Source organism: Schistocerca gregaria, chromosome 4 (genome assembly GCF_023897955.1).
Source record: "Schistocerca gregaria isolate iqSchGreg1 chromosome 4, iqSchGreg1.2, whole genome shotgun sequence".
NCBI lineage: Eukaryota > Metazoa > Arthropoda > Insecta > Orthoptera > Acrididae > Schistocerca > Schistocerca gregaria.
Window position 1 is genome coordinate 375,169,342 of NC_064923.1, and position 15,103 is coordinate 375,184,444.

The 15,103-nt window shown below is 43.0% G+C and overlaps 1 protein-coding gene across 2 annotated transcripts in view; it reads right to left on the bottom strand.

Annotated features, from left to right (window-relative positions):
- The window catches only part of LOC126266694 (neural cell adhesion molecule 2), a 571,136-nt gene that overhangs the window by 149,889 nt on the left and 406,144 nt on the right, over positions 1 to 15,103 (bottom strand). For both annotated transcript variants that reach the window (XM_049971131.1, XM_049971132.1), the window contains exon 9: positions 14,486 to 14,779. In XM_049971131.1, coding sequence (XP_049827088.1) covers positions 14,486 to 14,779 — 294 coding nt within the window. The remainder of the gene's footprint in view (positions 1 to 14,485; positions 14,780 to 15,103) is intronic.

Sequence of the window (15,103 nt, forward strand, 5' to 3'; positions counted from 1 at the left end):
CGATGATGCCCGTATAGTTGTACGGAAGCGCGAAAGGTGACAGATCCAGCATGTGCACAAGAATAAATTGTATAAAAACTTCGGAATGCATTGAATGTACATGCTGTCAATGAGAAAATAGGTAAATACAGAGATGGGAAGAAGCAAAATGTGAATAAAATGAGAGATGAAAGACTACCCAATAAAATCCTAGATTACAATATGCAAACGAAATCAAGCACAGGTGGATCGAGAGAAAGATGGACACAAAATCGGTGGAGACAAAAGTCAGTGCCTATTCCAAGGTCGACACTTGATGAGAACATGGCGGAAAATTGACGAAGTTTATTTTACTTACCTTATTTATTTCACATACGCGCGAGGTCTGCCATGAATGGTTTATCTAGTTTAAAAACTTGCTTTGCATGGAGCAATTACACACACATACGTCTTATCTTAATTACAAAAAAATATTTCATTCTTATTACTACTGAAACGTTATGTCGTGCGGCTAGGGCCTCCCTTCGTGTAGACCGGTCGCCTGTGCTAAGCCGGCCGCGGTGGTCTCGCGGTTCTAGGCGCGCAGTCCGGAACCGTGCGACTGCTCCGGTCGCAGGTTCGAATCCTGCCTCGGGCATGGATGTGTGTTATGTCCTTAGGTTGGTTAGGTTTAAGTAGTTCTACGTTCTAGGGGACTTATGACCACAGCAGTTGAGTCCCATAGTGCTCAGAGCCATTTGAACCATTTTTAGCCTGTGCTAATCTTTTGAGTTGACACCACTTCGGCGACTTGCGTGTCGATAGGGATGATATGATGATGATGATGATGATGATGATGATGATGATGATGGCAACACATCGACCAATCCATGAGCGGAGAAAATCTCCAACCCAGCTGGGAATCGAACCCGGGACCCTTTGCATGACATTCCGTCACGCTGACCGATCAGTTACCTGGGCGGACTTTTTACTACTAATGTTTACCAACAATCCTTTTGTGAAGGAGTTAGGATCCATCATTTAAGCTTCTGTTCTTAGCAAAAAGTTCATTTTGGTACTGTTTATCATGTCGCTTTCACCGAGCGAGGTGGCGCAGTGGCTAGAACACTGGACTCGCGTTCGGGAGGACGACGGTTCAATCCCGGGTCCTACCATCCTGATTTAGGTTTTCCGTGATTTCCCTAAATCGTTCCAGGCAAGTGCCGGGATGGTTCCTTTGAAAGGGCATGACTGAGTTCCTTCCCCGTCCTTCCCTAATCCGATGAGACCGATGACCTCGCTGTCTGGTCTCCTCCCCCAATCAATCAAATTCAGTCATGTCGCTTTCATATAACTCCAGCGCGTTCTGCTAGTAACTGGTACTAAAGACGCTGGTGTGTTATTTAGGAACTACGATCAAATTCATAATCACGTACCATTTATGTAGGTATTGTGTGTTTGACATTTTGTTCTTCAGTCTGATTCTCCATGTCTTAAATTTCATAATCTTTCGACAGACGTAATCGAAAACTAATAACAGACCAAGATTTTTTAACAAGCGGTATCTCGCTGAAAGTATACGCAGGCAAAATGTTATAGTGTCCTCTGATACCAGAAATGCATTTCACATTCTGGAACGCTACACCCATAGTAAACAAAAAATCACGATAGTAATGAGCAACAACAATGAGCGACAGTTGTAACATTCGACAGTTCGCAACAACATACAAAAAATAACATCAAGAAACTGAAATTTGATTTCCTAGTGATGTGCAAATGAAATTTCGTTTGCAAATAAAGCAAAGGGCCAGCTTTAAAGCCGGAACAACAACATATGTGACACAGTGTCTGTGAAAATGTATTACAAATTTAAACTACGATGAAGTCATAGAAAATCAGAAAGTTCCAGATTTGTAAAATATCCAACATGTAAAATAAAATTGTGTAAACAGAAATATCCATATATTTCATGTCACTCAAGAATCCTTTCTGATAATAAAGGGGAAACGCGTATAACAGGAAAAATTAATTGCCTTCAGTAACTACACGGATCCAAAGTGATAATAACTAAAGTAATGCTTTTGATTTGTTCGGGAACATTGTTGTCCATAGTCGAAACACAAAGTAAAGATGTATAAGAGAGTCTGTGTACATGTTAGGGTGTGTGTGTGTGTGTGTGTGTGTGTGTGTGTGTGTGTGTGTGTGTGTGTGTGTGTGTGTGTGTGTGCGAGCACTGAGTTGACAAATGTTACAGGATAGCTCGTAAAATCGCATCGGACCTCCTCTTGTACAGCGACAAAGCTTGGACTCACCAAGTCGTTGAAACTCCCCTGCAAAAGTATTGAACCATGCTGCCCCTTTAGCCGTCCATAATCGCAAAAGTGTTGTCGAGGCAGGATTTTGTTCATGAATTGACCTCTCGATTGTCTCGCATAGATGTTCTATGGGATTCATTTCGGGCGATCTGGATGGCCAAATCATCCACTCCAATTGTCCAAAATGTTCTTCTAACCAATCGCGAACAATTTTAATCCGGTGACATGGTGCATTGTCATCCATAAAAATTCCATCGTTGTTTGGCAACATAAACTCCGTGAAAGGCTTCACATGATCGGCGATGGGTTTAACTCGACCAGAGGATTAAATATTCCATGCAAACACAGCTCACACCTTTACGGAGCTACCACCAGCCTACACAGAGCCTTGTTGGCAAGGCACAATGCTTTGTGGTGTCTGCGAACCACTCGAACGCTACAGTCAGCTCTTACCAATTAAAATCGGGACTCATCTGCTCAGACCATCGTTGTCCAGTCGTCTGGGGTCAACCGTTAGGGCAAAAAATTTGGAAAGTTGTGGTAAGGTCGTATGGGACCAAACTACTGAGGTCATCGATCCCTAAGCTTTCGCACTACTTAATCTAACTTAAACTAAGTTATTCTAAAGACGACACACACATCCATGTCCGAAGGAGGACTCAAACTATTACGGGGGGGGGAGGGGGCGAGCGGACCATGACATGGCGCCCTAGAACGCGCGGCTCCTCCGCGCGCCAACCGTTTGGTCACGGGGTCAGGAGAAGCGCAGCAAGTGGCGTCGTGCTGTTAGCAAAGGTACTCGAGTCGATCGTCTACTGTCATAGTCCATTAACGTCAGATTTCGCCGCGCTGTACTGAGGGATACGTTCGTCGTATGTCCCACATAGATTTTTGTGGTTATTTGACGTTGAGTTGCTTGTTTGTTAGTACTGACAACTCTACCCAAACGCCGCTGCTCTCTGTCGTTAAGTGAAAGCCGTCGGCTACTGCCTTGTACGGGGTGAGCGTTTTGGTAAACTCGGCATAGTCTTGACACTGTAGATCAAATTTTGAATTCCCTAACGTTTTCCGTAATGGAACGCACCGTGCGTCTACCTCTAAACCCCTCCCCGATTTGAAAATATGTTAATTCTCGTCGTGTGGTCGTAATGACGTCGGAAACCTTTCTACGTGAATCCCATGAGTATAAATGCGCCAATGCATTCCCCTTGTGTATGTGATACTGCCAGCTTCTGTATATGTGCATTAAAGTTATGCCACGACCTGAGAGAGAGAGAGAGAGCATGGGTGGGTTTTTCTGCGCTGGAAGGTGGAAAGGTCGAAAATAGACTACAGTTATTCACATGAGAAACGATTGTCTGGAGTTACACCTGCAAGAGTGCAGGTTATGAAGGAGGAAAAAGATATACTGACGCAGTTTTAGAAGCCACTATATCAGAATGATGTATAAAGAAAAAACGAAGGCAGTTTCAGGACAAATCTGTTGAATCGCACAAGCAGCAGTGACGTGGTACGAAAATCGTTCGTCATTCAAGATAACCTCACTTTCTCTTCCGTACCTCTGTATTTGGCCCGCCTCTACGTGACACACTGGCTGTTGGGTTACTTGCAAATTGCCGATTTTGATGTATCACTGTCTTCTAAGGTATCAACTTAGTTCTCGTTGACTTATGAATATGAGGCTGAATACGGCTCTGGGTGACGTCCCTATAATGTAGCGTATAGACTAGCCTCAAGTCGAAGGAGTAATTTACGCATCACTGTTCAGATGTACTTACCATGAAACAAATTCGTCATTTAGCTGAAGGAAGAAAATAAACGTTTCTAGATTCTTTTAGTTTGTGCTTGATTTCGAGAGACGAATTACGATTTCTTATTTTTCCAACCATCGATATTACTTTTATTTGATGCTGTCCTCACCTTCGACACATCATGCACTAATCTTTTCATTCACACAAACGTATTATTTCCAGTGCTACGACCTTCCAATTTTGCTTAATTCGCTTCTCTCTCGTGCCAAGTTAAGTACGAAAGAAAGATCAATAAGTTGATGTTTAACTATTACATCTATTATCCTGGCAAAGGATTTTCCATAATCTTATCTCGACAAATTCGCATTCTGGTAGCTCTATTTTCATTTATGTCTGGCCACTTAGTACACTTTTTCATTAATGGCTAAGGACAGAATAATTAGGATTGGGGGTGCCCTTGTGGCAGGACACGGGCCACGGAATATAGTGATATAATTCAACGAACACATGGAAAACATAAATCCAAACGGAGAAACGGGGATTCTAAGACCACCTCAACTTAAATGCAAATCTGATAGTCTTACGACTATACAGCTCAGAAGTTTTGCTAGTGTTCAAATTACACATCAATGATTCTTTTCAGATGTGCAGTCTCGTAAAACTTCTTCCTCAGTATCACGAAAATAATTTATGCCAGTAGCGCTCATTTGATAACCAAATAAGTCCGTGCTTCACTAATATTATGTTGTCCCAAGTGAATATTGCTTCTTAGATAAGACAATTATTTAAGTTCTTCCACTCTTCCCGTGTACTGATGTTCAGTAAAGCTCTTCTGTTCCTGTCGCCATCTTTTCATTTATTTTTTGCTCTGTTTACCCATTTCGGTGCTCAGTTTATAGGTTCCAAAGGTATCTCGTCGAGTCCTACAGATTTTCTCGCCCTCAAATTATTCAGAGATCAATGAAAGTCTCGTCGATTAGCTGGATCGATTATCACCCTTCAGACCTTCTGATACCTATCTGCAATTTGTTGAAGTCCTCATATCGTCGATTAAGATCTTTTTCTCTACATACTATGACAATGACAGTTCTGAAAATAAGTTTTCATGACTTCAGTTAATGTTGATCAGGCGTTAGTGTCCCAATGTAGTCAGTCGGAAGCGTATGCAGGACTTAGTTTTTGCAGATATTTAGCTTACATCCTCAGCTCGTCTATCGGCATTAATATGTAGAAACCTATAATAATAGCATCAAGTAAAATAATTTGCGTCAGGTTGTATAAAACAAGGAAATACAGGATTCACTGTATCATTTCTCATCTGGTAGCTAATGATGCAAGCGATACTGCTGGAACGTACTGTTCTTCATAAGACCTACTTGTTGGGAAATTCTAAATAATACCTAAGAAATACTGAGTGCATTGAAGTGGAAACATGCTTAGGATTTCTTAGCCGTGGATGAAATGGCAGGAAACGAATCGCAGGATAGCTCCACTACTCAGGCCATCGTGCCAGTTTAGGAACCTCAGCGTGGTCCATCTTTCGCTCAAGTTTTCTTTACCAGGCATTAATTACGCAAGGAGAACATCAAGAATTTATTCCAGAATGCAGTGAATCGTTTCTCTTATTCCGTTTTAATTGAACGTTACGTAAGATTCATTTAATTTTTAATGAAATAAGTACTTGGATATTTTACGTTAGAATTGGGCAAAGCGCAGTTGCAGAAACAAGAGCTGCAGTAAAGTAGGAGTTTGCTAGCCGAAAGCCGTGCTCATACTTAATAAGGAACTGCCATACAAATTAGCTTAAACAGCGGCTGAGCTTTCAGTGAATGGGATGCGTTAATTAAAGAGTCGCACTGGAAAGTTGTCTGCCGGGATAAAGGCTTGTCGTCCTGTTTGCCGTTAAAATGAAAGTCGTTGTAACTTTCGGCAAATAAGAGCGCTCGCCCATTACTCAGTAATTTTTCTTCGTAGCCTGTTAGGGAACTGGAAACGGCTGCGAACGTTCCGAGTCACAACATAGTACGAGAAATTAGGGTGGCGCCTCATTCCAGATCGCAGTGGTTCGCCTCAATAACGAATTTCGCATTATAAAGTTTCATAGCGTCTTTTGCGTTGAATATCTTATTAATGGAAAATTATTCTTGTTTGACTAATATATTGATTGTAGCAGAACTTACTGAGTATGAATAAGTACTATTGGTGTTGCGGGGTGCTCCGAGGTAGCGAGAGAGTAACGTTCGATTGTGAGGAGGTCAGTTGTTTTATAACGTGATAGGACTTAACGTATTTTAGCAAACGAGCACTTAATTTATTATCTACTTTTCACGAAATATAAGCTGTGTCCAACTTCACTATCGACTACAATCGTGGTGGAACATCCACAACAGACGTTTGGCCGGTAATTTCCAGCAATCTACGTGCATCTTTTTCGAAACGTTCTATGGTCAAGCGTGAATAAAAAGAAGCCTGGGTCACATACACGACATTACAAACTCAATAATAGAATGAAAGGCAAAATTTCAGACCCTTGACGCATAGGGCTGTCTGGTGCAGTACACTAAAGCGAATTCGAAGTTCTTTCTTCCCGATGTTCCTAAAGGAAAAGTAGTCTTCACTTAGTAAAGCATTACGGAGTCAGGAAAAGTTATTCTTCGGAAAGACGATATTTAACAAATAGTAGATCCAGCTGAACAGCTCATCTGCCTAGATTTTCAAAAAGAGTCCGATACAGTATTACATAGTAGACCGATAACTATCATTGAAGTATATGAAGTATGTTTACAAATATCTACATACCAAGTCAAGCAGTACGTCGAACGCTGAACAGAAGTGGATAGAAAACCGTGAATTTTCCGAGGAAGTGAAGTAGGATCTCTAATGTTTTAAATACACGTACACAGTTTATCACAAAGTATCTTCACACCTCTTACGTTGTTCGCCAACGACACTGTCATCAACAGGAACGATGTGTAATCTTACAGAATCACAGGATATTTTAGACTGTGCTTCCACTCAGAACAAGCTCTCTAGAGAAATAAGATGAATTTAAGACAAATATACACATAACAAAGAGAAAGGTGACGATGGTGCCCAGCAGGTGATCACCATTTCAATAGAACCTCCTCAGATGCAGCTCCATTACCGGACTCGAGCCTTATTCCGCTTTCAAGTGGTCGAATATCATACGGCGTCGGCTGAACAAATCATTTTATATCGTCACCGTTAGTGTTATATAATGATGATGGTTGGAGTTTCTTTAACCGACGCCAAGTGATGCACATGAAAATGGGAGGAAATGCCGAAATTCTTAGTAGAGTTAAAATACGTATTTGATGCGGCTGCGATCATGATTCGCTCGAAATTACATGCAGCTTGTGGTGTCCAGAGCCATCATGGACACATAATACCCATAGTATCCAATTACGAAATCACTGGAAACCTTCTGAACCTTTTTTGTTTCAATAAACTGGGAAATACTACTAAGTGGTATGAAATTGTATCACTAATTGAGATCTTAGCAGGAAAGACAAATAGCAGACTAGTTTCTTCGGAGAATCCTTGAAAATCACAATCAACTTTACTGTTGTTCTAGCGTTCGAATCCTTACCAGGTTGACATCAGAGCAGACGATGAATGAATTAACTATGTGCTAAATGCATATCAATTGGATAGAAAGCAATTACACACAGGGAGTGTGCGTTGTAAGCAAATAGATGCGAGACGCTATAAGACTGGAAAATGATCAGCGATCGGAGTAAATCATGCCAACCGAAACGAAGATAGTGTTATGTTCTTAAACACGTATAGACTCATCGTATGATTATGAAAGACTGAGAAAATTATGTACTGTCCAGAAGGGGAGGAAGAAACGAAATGAAACTTCATGCGTTGTGAGGGTATGTAATGTTACTTCGATAATAGCAAAACCGGGTCAAATTTACAAGGAACTTGGCAATATGAGTCCACTACGTAGCACCCCTTATGGACTGGGTGTATGCACTAATTCTATCTGTAAGAGTGTCATAAAGCCGTTATTTCCTTTTCAATAGCAACTGACCCATAACTGTTATAACTGGTGCTTTGTAAACTGAATACAGATATTGTGAGTGAGTTGAGTGCAAGATAGTTCCACACATGTTCTTTTGGGGACAGAACTCTGGGTCCGACTGACAACGCTAGTACCTGAACATCGCGCAGACAGTCCACTGAGACGAGCTTTATTCTTTTGAAAACTGGCACACGATGATATCGCATGAAAAGCAACATAGTGGGGACAAAGGATGTCCGTGACGTGCTATCAGTCTTCCATAAACACTACCCACCGTGACCTGACATCGTATCCTACCGTTCCCCACATCATGACCCGAGGAGTGACACTGTTGTGCCTCTCCAGAATATTATATTCTTCTCAGGTCACCACCATACTCGCCGATCATGGTCATCCTGGATGGTGCAGAGCAGCAATTCGTAGTTGAACACGATGCGATGCTATTCCTTAGCCATCCGTGCTTCCTGGCCAAGGCACCATTCCAAACACAGCCGTTTGTATTGTGGTGTTAAAGGCAGCATACTGATGGGACGGTAATTCCATGATCCGGTTGCTGCTAGTCTGCGACCAACGGTAAGTGTTTGCACTGTATGTAGTAGGAAGTCCAGTACTTGTTCTCGGATGGTAGTCGTACTTGCGAAGGGGTACCAATAAGCCTGGCACAAAATACTAAGAGACTCCCTTTTCATGGTCAATCGTGATTGACTGCAACGTCGAGAACGCCGATCAACACGTTCACAAGCTGTGTAACACTGAGCCGCTAACACATCAAAGTACTCCATAAATCTCGACACTGCACGATTCAATCACTGACCAAATGTCGACCCACAATAAGGCCCCTTTCTACTCTGTCAGATGTTGATGGCGCTGTCTTACAGGAGTAGGTACCATCTCCATGTTCTTCACAGTGATCACTCGACATCTGATGCTGTTCACGCCCCTTGTAGAACACTAAACACAAACAGGACTAATGCACTCTGGTGGCCCTTCTACGTATCACGTGAAATTACGAGGCTAAATATTTATGGTGGTGGTCGTGGAGGTAAGTTCCTATGGGAACAAACTGGTAAGGTCAGAGGTTCCTAGGCTTACTGACTACTTAATCTGACTTAAAATAACTTACGCTAAGGGTAAAACAAGCACCCACGCCCGGGGGAGAACTCAAACTTCGACGGTAGCGAGCCTCGCGAACCGTGGTAAGGCGCCCCAGACCACGCGGCGACCCTGCGCGGCTGTAAACATTTATACATGCACCGATGGTCGCATGTGTGTGTGAGGCAACATTGACATCCGACCGTGTCATTTTGATACTACACTTTTTCTGTCAGGCAGTGGACGATCAGTGTCCAGTCAACAAAATCAATCACAACTACGAAATATCTACAAAAATACGTATTGAGTGATTTACTCGCCAGGTTAGACGACAGCGGTAATGCACTGCTTCCTGGACTCGGATAGGCGCGTCATCCCCAGATCGAATCTAGCTGGCCGGTGTGTCGGCCAGTTGGATGTGGTTCTTATTTGGTTTTCCACATGCCATTAGGTGAATACTGGGCTGATCGCCATGTCCCGCCTCTGATATATGGCTCCCAGATTTCTGAACACATTCGCATTATTTCATGGATTACACTAGACGCAGACAATTGGGGTGCACTCATTGTGCCCCGGGGAGTACGGGTGGCAGCAAGGAGGGCATCCGGCCACCCCTTAAATTAACCTTGCCAAATACGATTAACCATGCCGACCGTGCGTAACCGCAGGGAAATGGCACAAACGGAAGAAGAAGAAGATACGTATAGAGCTATTTATGATGGAAGGACCAGATAAATTCAGCGATGGATAGGTCCGATCCCGAGCGGGAATATATCAGCAAAACACAAATGAAATTTAGTACATTCACGAGAAATGGCGCTTACAAAAATGCCTTTCCAATGTTCACAAGTAAGCCATTATCTGAAGTCACCTGCACATTACACATGGTATATTTCATTAAAACTAACTCTGTGATAGGTTTCGTCGAGATGATCTCATAATGACTAAAAGCCTAAACTAGATTTTTGTGAAGTGTGGGCAGTAAAAACATTTCCGATCTGTAGTCAATAATATGACAAAATGGTATTATTTCGCACAAATACTACTATATTCCCTTCGGCTTTCGATACTCTCCTCTTTCGTTAAATACATTTATAGGAATCAAATACGCTGTGTTCGCGTCGCTCTTAACCGAGCGAGGTGTTGCAGTGGTTAACACACTGGACTTGCATTCTTGAGGATAATGTTCCAAACCCGCATCCGACAAGCCTGATTTATGTTTTCGTGATTTCCCTTAATCGCTTCGGGAAAATACCTGGATGGATCCTTTAAAAGGGCACTGCCGACCATCTTCCCCAACCTTCCCTAATCCAATGGGACCTATGATCTCGCTGTTTGGTCCCCTTCCCGGAGTCCGATGGCAGAATATTAAGTGCAATTGAACAGATTACGTAGTTAATATTCGATGTGTCAATTGAAGTGTAATTTACATTTCCTTTTCGTTGATTGTTAAGTACTTTGAGGTTTCATTTCTATATGTTCAGTTTACTTTATAAAAAGGATCATGAAAAGAAAGTTTCTTCACGACCCTAAAGTCACGAGCACTAGCTAGAGGCCAAGATGGCTGTTTATACCTCGAAATTTACTAGTTATTAAAAAATTGGTTCAAATGGCTCTGAGCACTATGGGACTCAACATCTTAGGTCATCAATCCCCTAGAACTTAAAACTACTTAAACCTAACTAACCTAAGGACATCACACAACACCCAGCCATCACGAGGCAGAGAAAATCGCTGACCCCGCCGGGAATCGAACCCTGGATACTCGTTATCAGAAAAAGAGTGATTTATAGTATGAGTCGAAAACAGCGACTGTACAAGACAAGTTGTCTTTTAGCATTACGACAATGCTTAACGTACGTGGAAAAGGTAGGAACATCTCATTATACAGCAACTAGAACTTTCAGAAATAGGAAAGCTGATACAAGGCTTTCGCGTTAAACGATAATTTTAAACCGCCGACTAGAATGACTATTCATTCGTTTTTACACTCCTCAGGTAATCTGATAGAAATGAGCGTATGGTATCGTTGGCCGGGACGCCCCATTCGGGGAAGTATGACCGCCAAGTGCTAGTCTTATTTTTCTACGTGACATTGGGCGAGTTGCGCGCCGGTGATGAGGATGAATTGATAATGAGGACAACACAATACCCAGTCTCCAGGCGAAGAAAATCTTCAACGCGGTCGGGAATCGAACCCGGGCCGCTTGAATTGGAGGTGAGCACGCTACCACCCAGATAAGCAGGTGGTTATACGGCATAAGGCTTATGAAATGGGAAGCATTAAATGGAAGTATCTAAAACGCACACTACTGTTTACTGACGGCGAACGCTTGTATCACAGGTACGAGGACCAACGAACTAAATTCCGCAGTTAATGCAGTACTGGTACTTAAAATTGCAGAACTACGAAGGCGACATGCAAATAACATGAAAGTTAAACTTTGTCAATACAAAATTCCACACGGAGTGTTTCAGCTGAAACACTAAATACGTCACGAGACGGTAATACGGGCAGTACCAACTTATAAATTCTCAACTTTTTTAACGGAGAGCTTGTAAAAACGCTCACGATTCTGTGAAGGTCATGCAGATAATTTGTTGGTGCATAAATACATAAACAGCCAGTAAAAGCTTAGATAAAAATTTCAAACTGACCTGTGATGATTACAGTATGGTTTTCACCTCTCTTCGAGTATCTTGTACGACGACGCGATGGTATATTTTCATTACGGTGACACTATTTAAAATTCGTGTGACTAATTAGTCTGTGATTACTTTCCGCTGTTTTTCCAGTTCCAGAGAAAACATCTGATGGAGTCACCTGCCGGCCGCTGTGGCCGAGCGGCTCTAAAATGGTTCAAATGGCTCTAAGCACTATGATGGGACTTAACATCTGAGGTCATCAGTCCCCTAGACATAGAACTAAGTAAACCTAACTAACCTAAGGACATCACACACATCCATGCCCGAGGCAGGATTCGAACCTGCGACCGTAGCAGCAGCGCGGTTCCGCACTGAAGCGCCTAGAACCGCTCGGGGCAGGCCGCAGCGGCCGAGCATCATAACTGGAAGAATGTGAACTGGACTGTGCAAAAGAGCAAAATAGAAACATTGAATGGTCCAAGAACGGATGTGCAATACAGTGCAGCCGTGAAAAGAAATGGCGTCGTGGTTAATTGGAACTGGCACGGTAGCTCAGCATGTTCGGTCATAGGATCAGGTGCCCTCGGCAAAAAAAAAAACTACCAAAAAAAACTGGGTGAATGGATCAACGGTGATCTAGAACTGAAGAGTCATGACACGTCCGCCCCGAACAAATGCAATGAACAATGATCAAAATGAGATTTAAAAGAAAAATATATTATGACAGTGTTGGGCTACCGTGCGGACGAGCCATGTTCAAATCTCCCTCGTGCCAAATTTCTTTCGTTTTTTCCTGCTGTTCGCCTTATTGAAATTATGTCTGTGTTATGGTGTGACTTCCGTTTGGAACAGCCAGGTGTAAGGAGGGAACTTACAATAGCAGTTGGTTCTGCACAACTACTCTATTAGCAGCCGAAAGAAAGTAGCTTTCGAATGGGAACCACTAAATCTGAAGGGGGTGCAATGGGGAGTACTCCTTGTAAGGAACCGTCATTCAACTCGATGCAGTGTTGATTTGTCTTGAAGATACCTGTTTGACCGTAAATAGTCTCTTGGACATATTTATTATAGTAGGAAATCATGGAACCTTTACGACGTCCTCTGAACTCTTTAAGTTACACAGCGGTATCTACAGAAATCAAGAAGAATATAATAATCCCAATCCCAAAGAAAGCAGGTGTTGACAGATGTGAAAATCACCGAACTATCAGTTTAATAAGTCACAGCAGCAAAATACTAACGCCAGTTCTTTGCAGACGAATGAAATAACTGATAGAAGCCGACCTCGGGTAAGATCAGTTTGGATACCGTAGAAATGTTGGAACACGTGAGGCAATACTGACCCTACGACTTATCTTAGAAAAAAGATTAAGGAAAGGCAAACCTACGTTTCTAACATTTGTAGACTTAGAGAAAACTTTTCATAATGTGGATTGGAATACCCCCTTTCAAATTCTGAAGGTGGCAGGGGTAAAATACAGAGAGCGAAGGCTATTTACAATTTGTACAGAAAGCAGATGGCAGTTATAAGAGTCGAGGGACATGAAAGGGAAGCAGCCGTTGGGAAGGGATGTTATTCAATCTGTATATTGAGCAAGCAATAAATGAAACAAAAGAAAAGTTCGGAGTAGGTATTAAAATCCATGGAGAAGAATTAAAAACTTTGAGGTTCGCCGATGATAATGTAATTCTGTAAGAGACAGCAAAGGACTTGGAAGAGCAGTTGAACGGAATGGACAGTGTCTTGAAAGGAGGGTGTAAGATGAACATCAACAAAAGTAAAACGAGGATAATGGAATGTAGTCGAATTAAGTAGGGTGATGTTCAGGGAATTAGATTAGGAAATGAGACACTTAAAGTAGTAAAGGAGTTTGGCTATTTTGGGAGCAAAATAACTGATGATGGTCGAAGTAGAGAGGATATAAAATGTAGACTGGCAATGGAAAGGAAAGCGTTTCTGAAGAAAAAAATTTATTAAAATCGACTATAGATTTAAATGTCAGGAACTCGTTTCTGAAAGTGTTTGTATGGAGTGTAGCTATGTATGGAGGTGAAACGTGGACGACAAATAGCTGAGACAAGAAGAGAACAGAAGCTTTGGAAATGTGGTGCTACAGAAGAATGCTGAAGATTAGATGGGTTGATCACATAACTAATGAGGAGGTATTGAATAGAATTGGGGAGAAGAGGAGCTTGTGGCACAACTTGACTAGAAGAAGGGATCGGTTGGTAAGAGATGTTCTGAGACATCGAGGGATCACCAATTTAGTATTGGAGGGCAGCGTGGAGGGTAAAAATCGTAGAGGGAGACCCAGACATGAATACACTAAGCAGATTCAGAAGGATGTAGGCTGCAGTAGGTAGTGGGAGATGAAGGAGCTTGACAGGATAGAGTAGCATGGAGAGCTGCACCCAACCAGTTTCATGACTGAAGACCACAACAACAACAACAACATCTACAGAAAATATTTGTATCTTCTGTTACCGTCCTGGAGTGCGATATATGGGTGGACGACAGCACTACCTATAGACTTTTTGAAATCATAGACATGTGCCAAGTTGGCACGCGCTTGTGCAGCGGTGCAGCAGTGAGAGGCTGGTGCAAAGCGCTGCCGCAGTGCACGCGAGGCAAGGCGGTGAGGCCCGTCGGCGGCTTGGGAGGTTTCGTTTACCTGCGGCCACTACCTGGAAGACGCACGGCGCCCGCTGGTTGCCGACCGCGTTGGTGGCCCAGCAGGCAAGCGTGCCGTAGTCCATATCGGAGACGGGGGTGTAGTTGAGGGAGGAGATGGCGCCGAGGCTGGTGTAGCGCGCCGGCGGCACCTCGGCCAGCTCGCCCGAGTTGTTGAAGGTCCAGTGGAAGGCGAGCGGCGCCGGGCTGGCGTCCACCTCGCAGCGCAGCGCCACCGTCTCGTGCTTCAGCGCGCCCAGCAGCTGCTCGCGCTCGTCGCGGCACGTCGGCGCGTCTGCCCCAACACCACAACCAGTCTAGCATTACTGTCATATCTCTGCAGGCCATCGACTCATTACTAGAGAGCAACCTCGTATGCATTAAAATAAAAAAGCATCAACTTACGGACTATAAGTGTCAGAAATTATCACTAAGATTTCATGAATATGTTCTACAATCTACATTCAACGCCAAAGAAACTGGTATAGGCATGCGTATTAAAATACAGACGTATGTTAAGAGGCAACAAGTTACCAAGATTTGAGTGAGTTTGAACGTGGTGTTATAGTCAGCACACGAAAGATGGGACACAGCATCTCCGGCGTACCGTTGAAGTGGC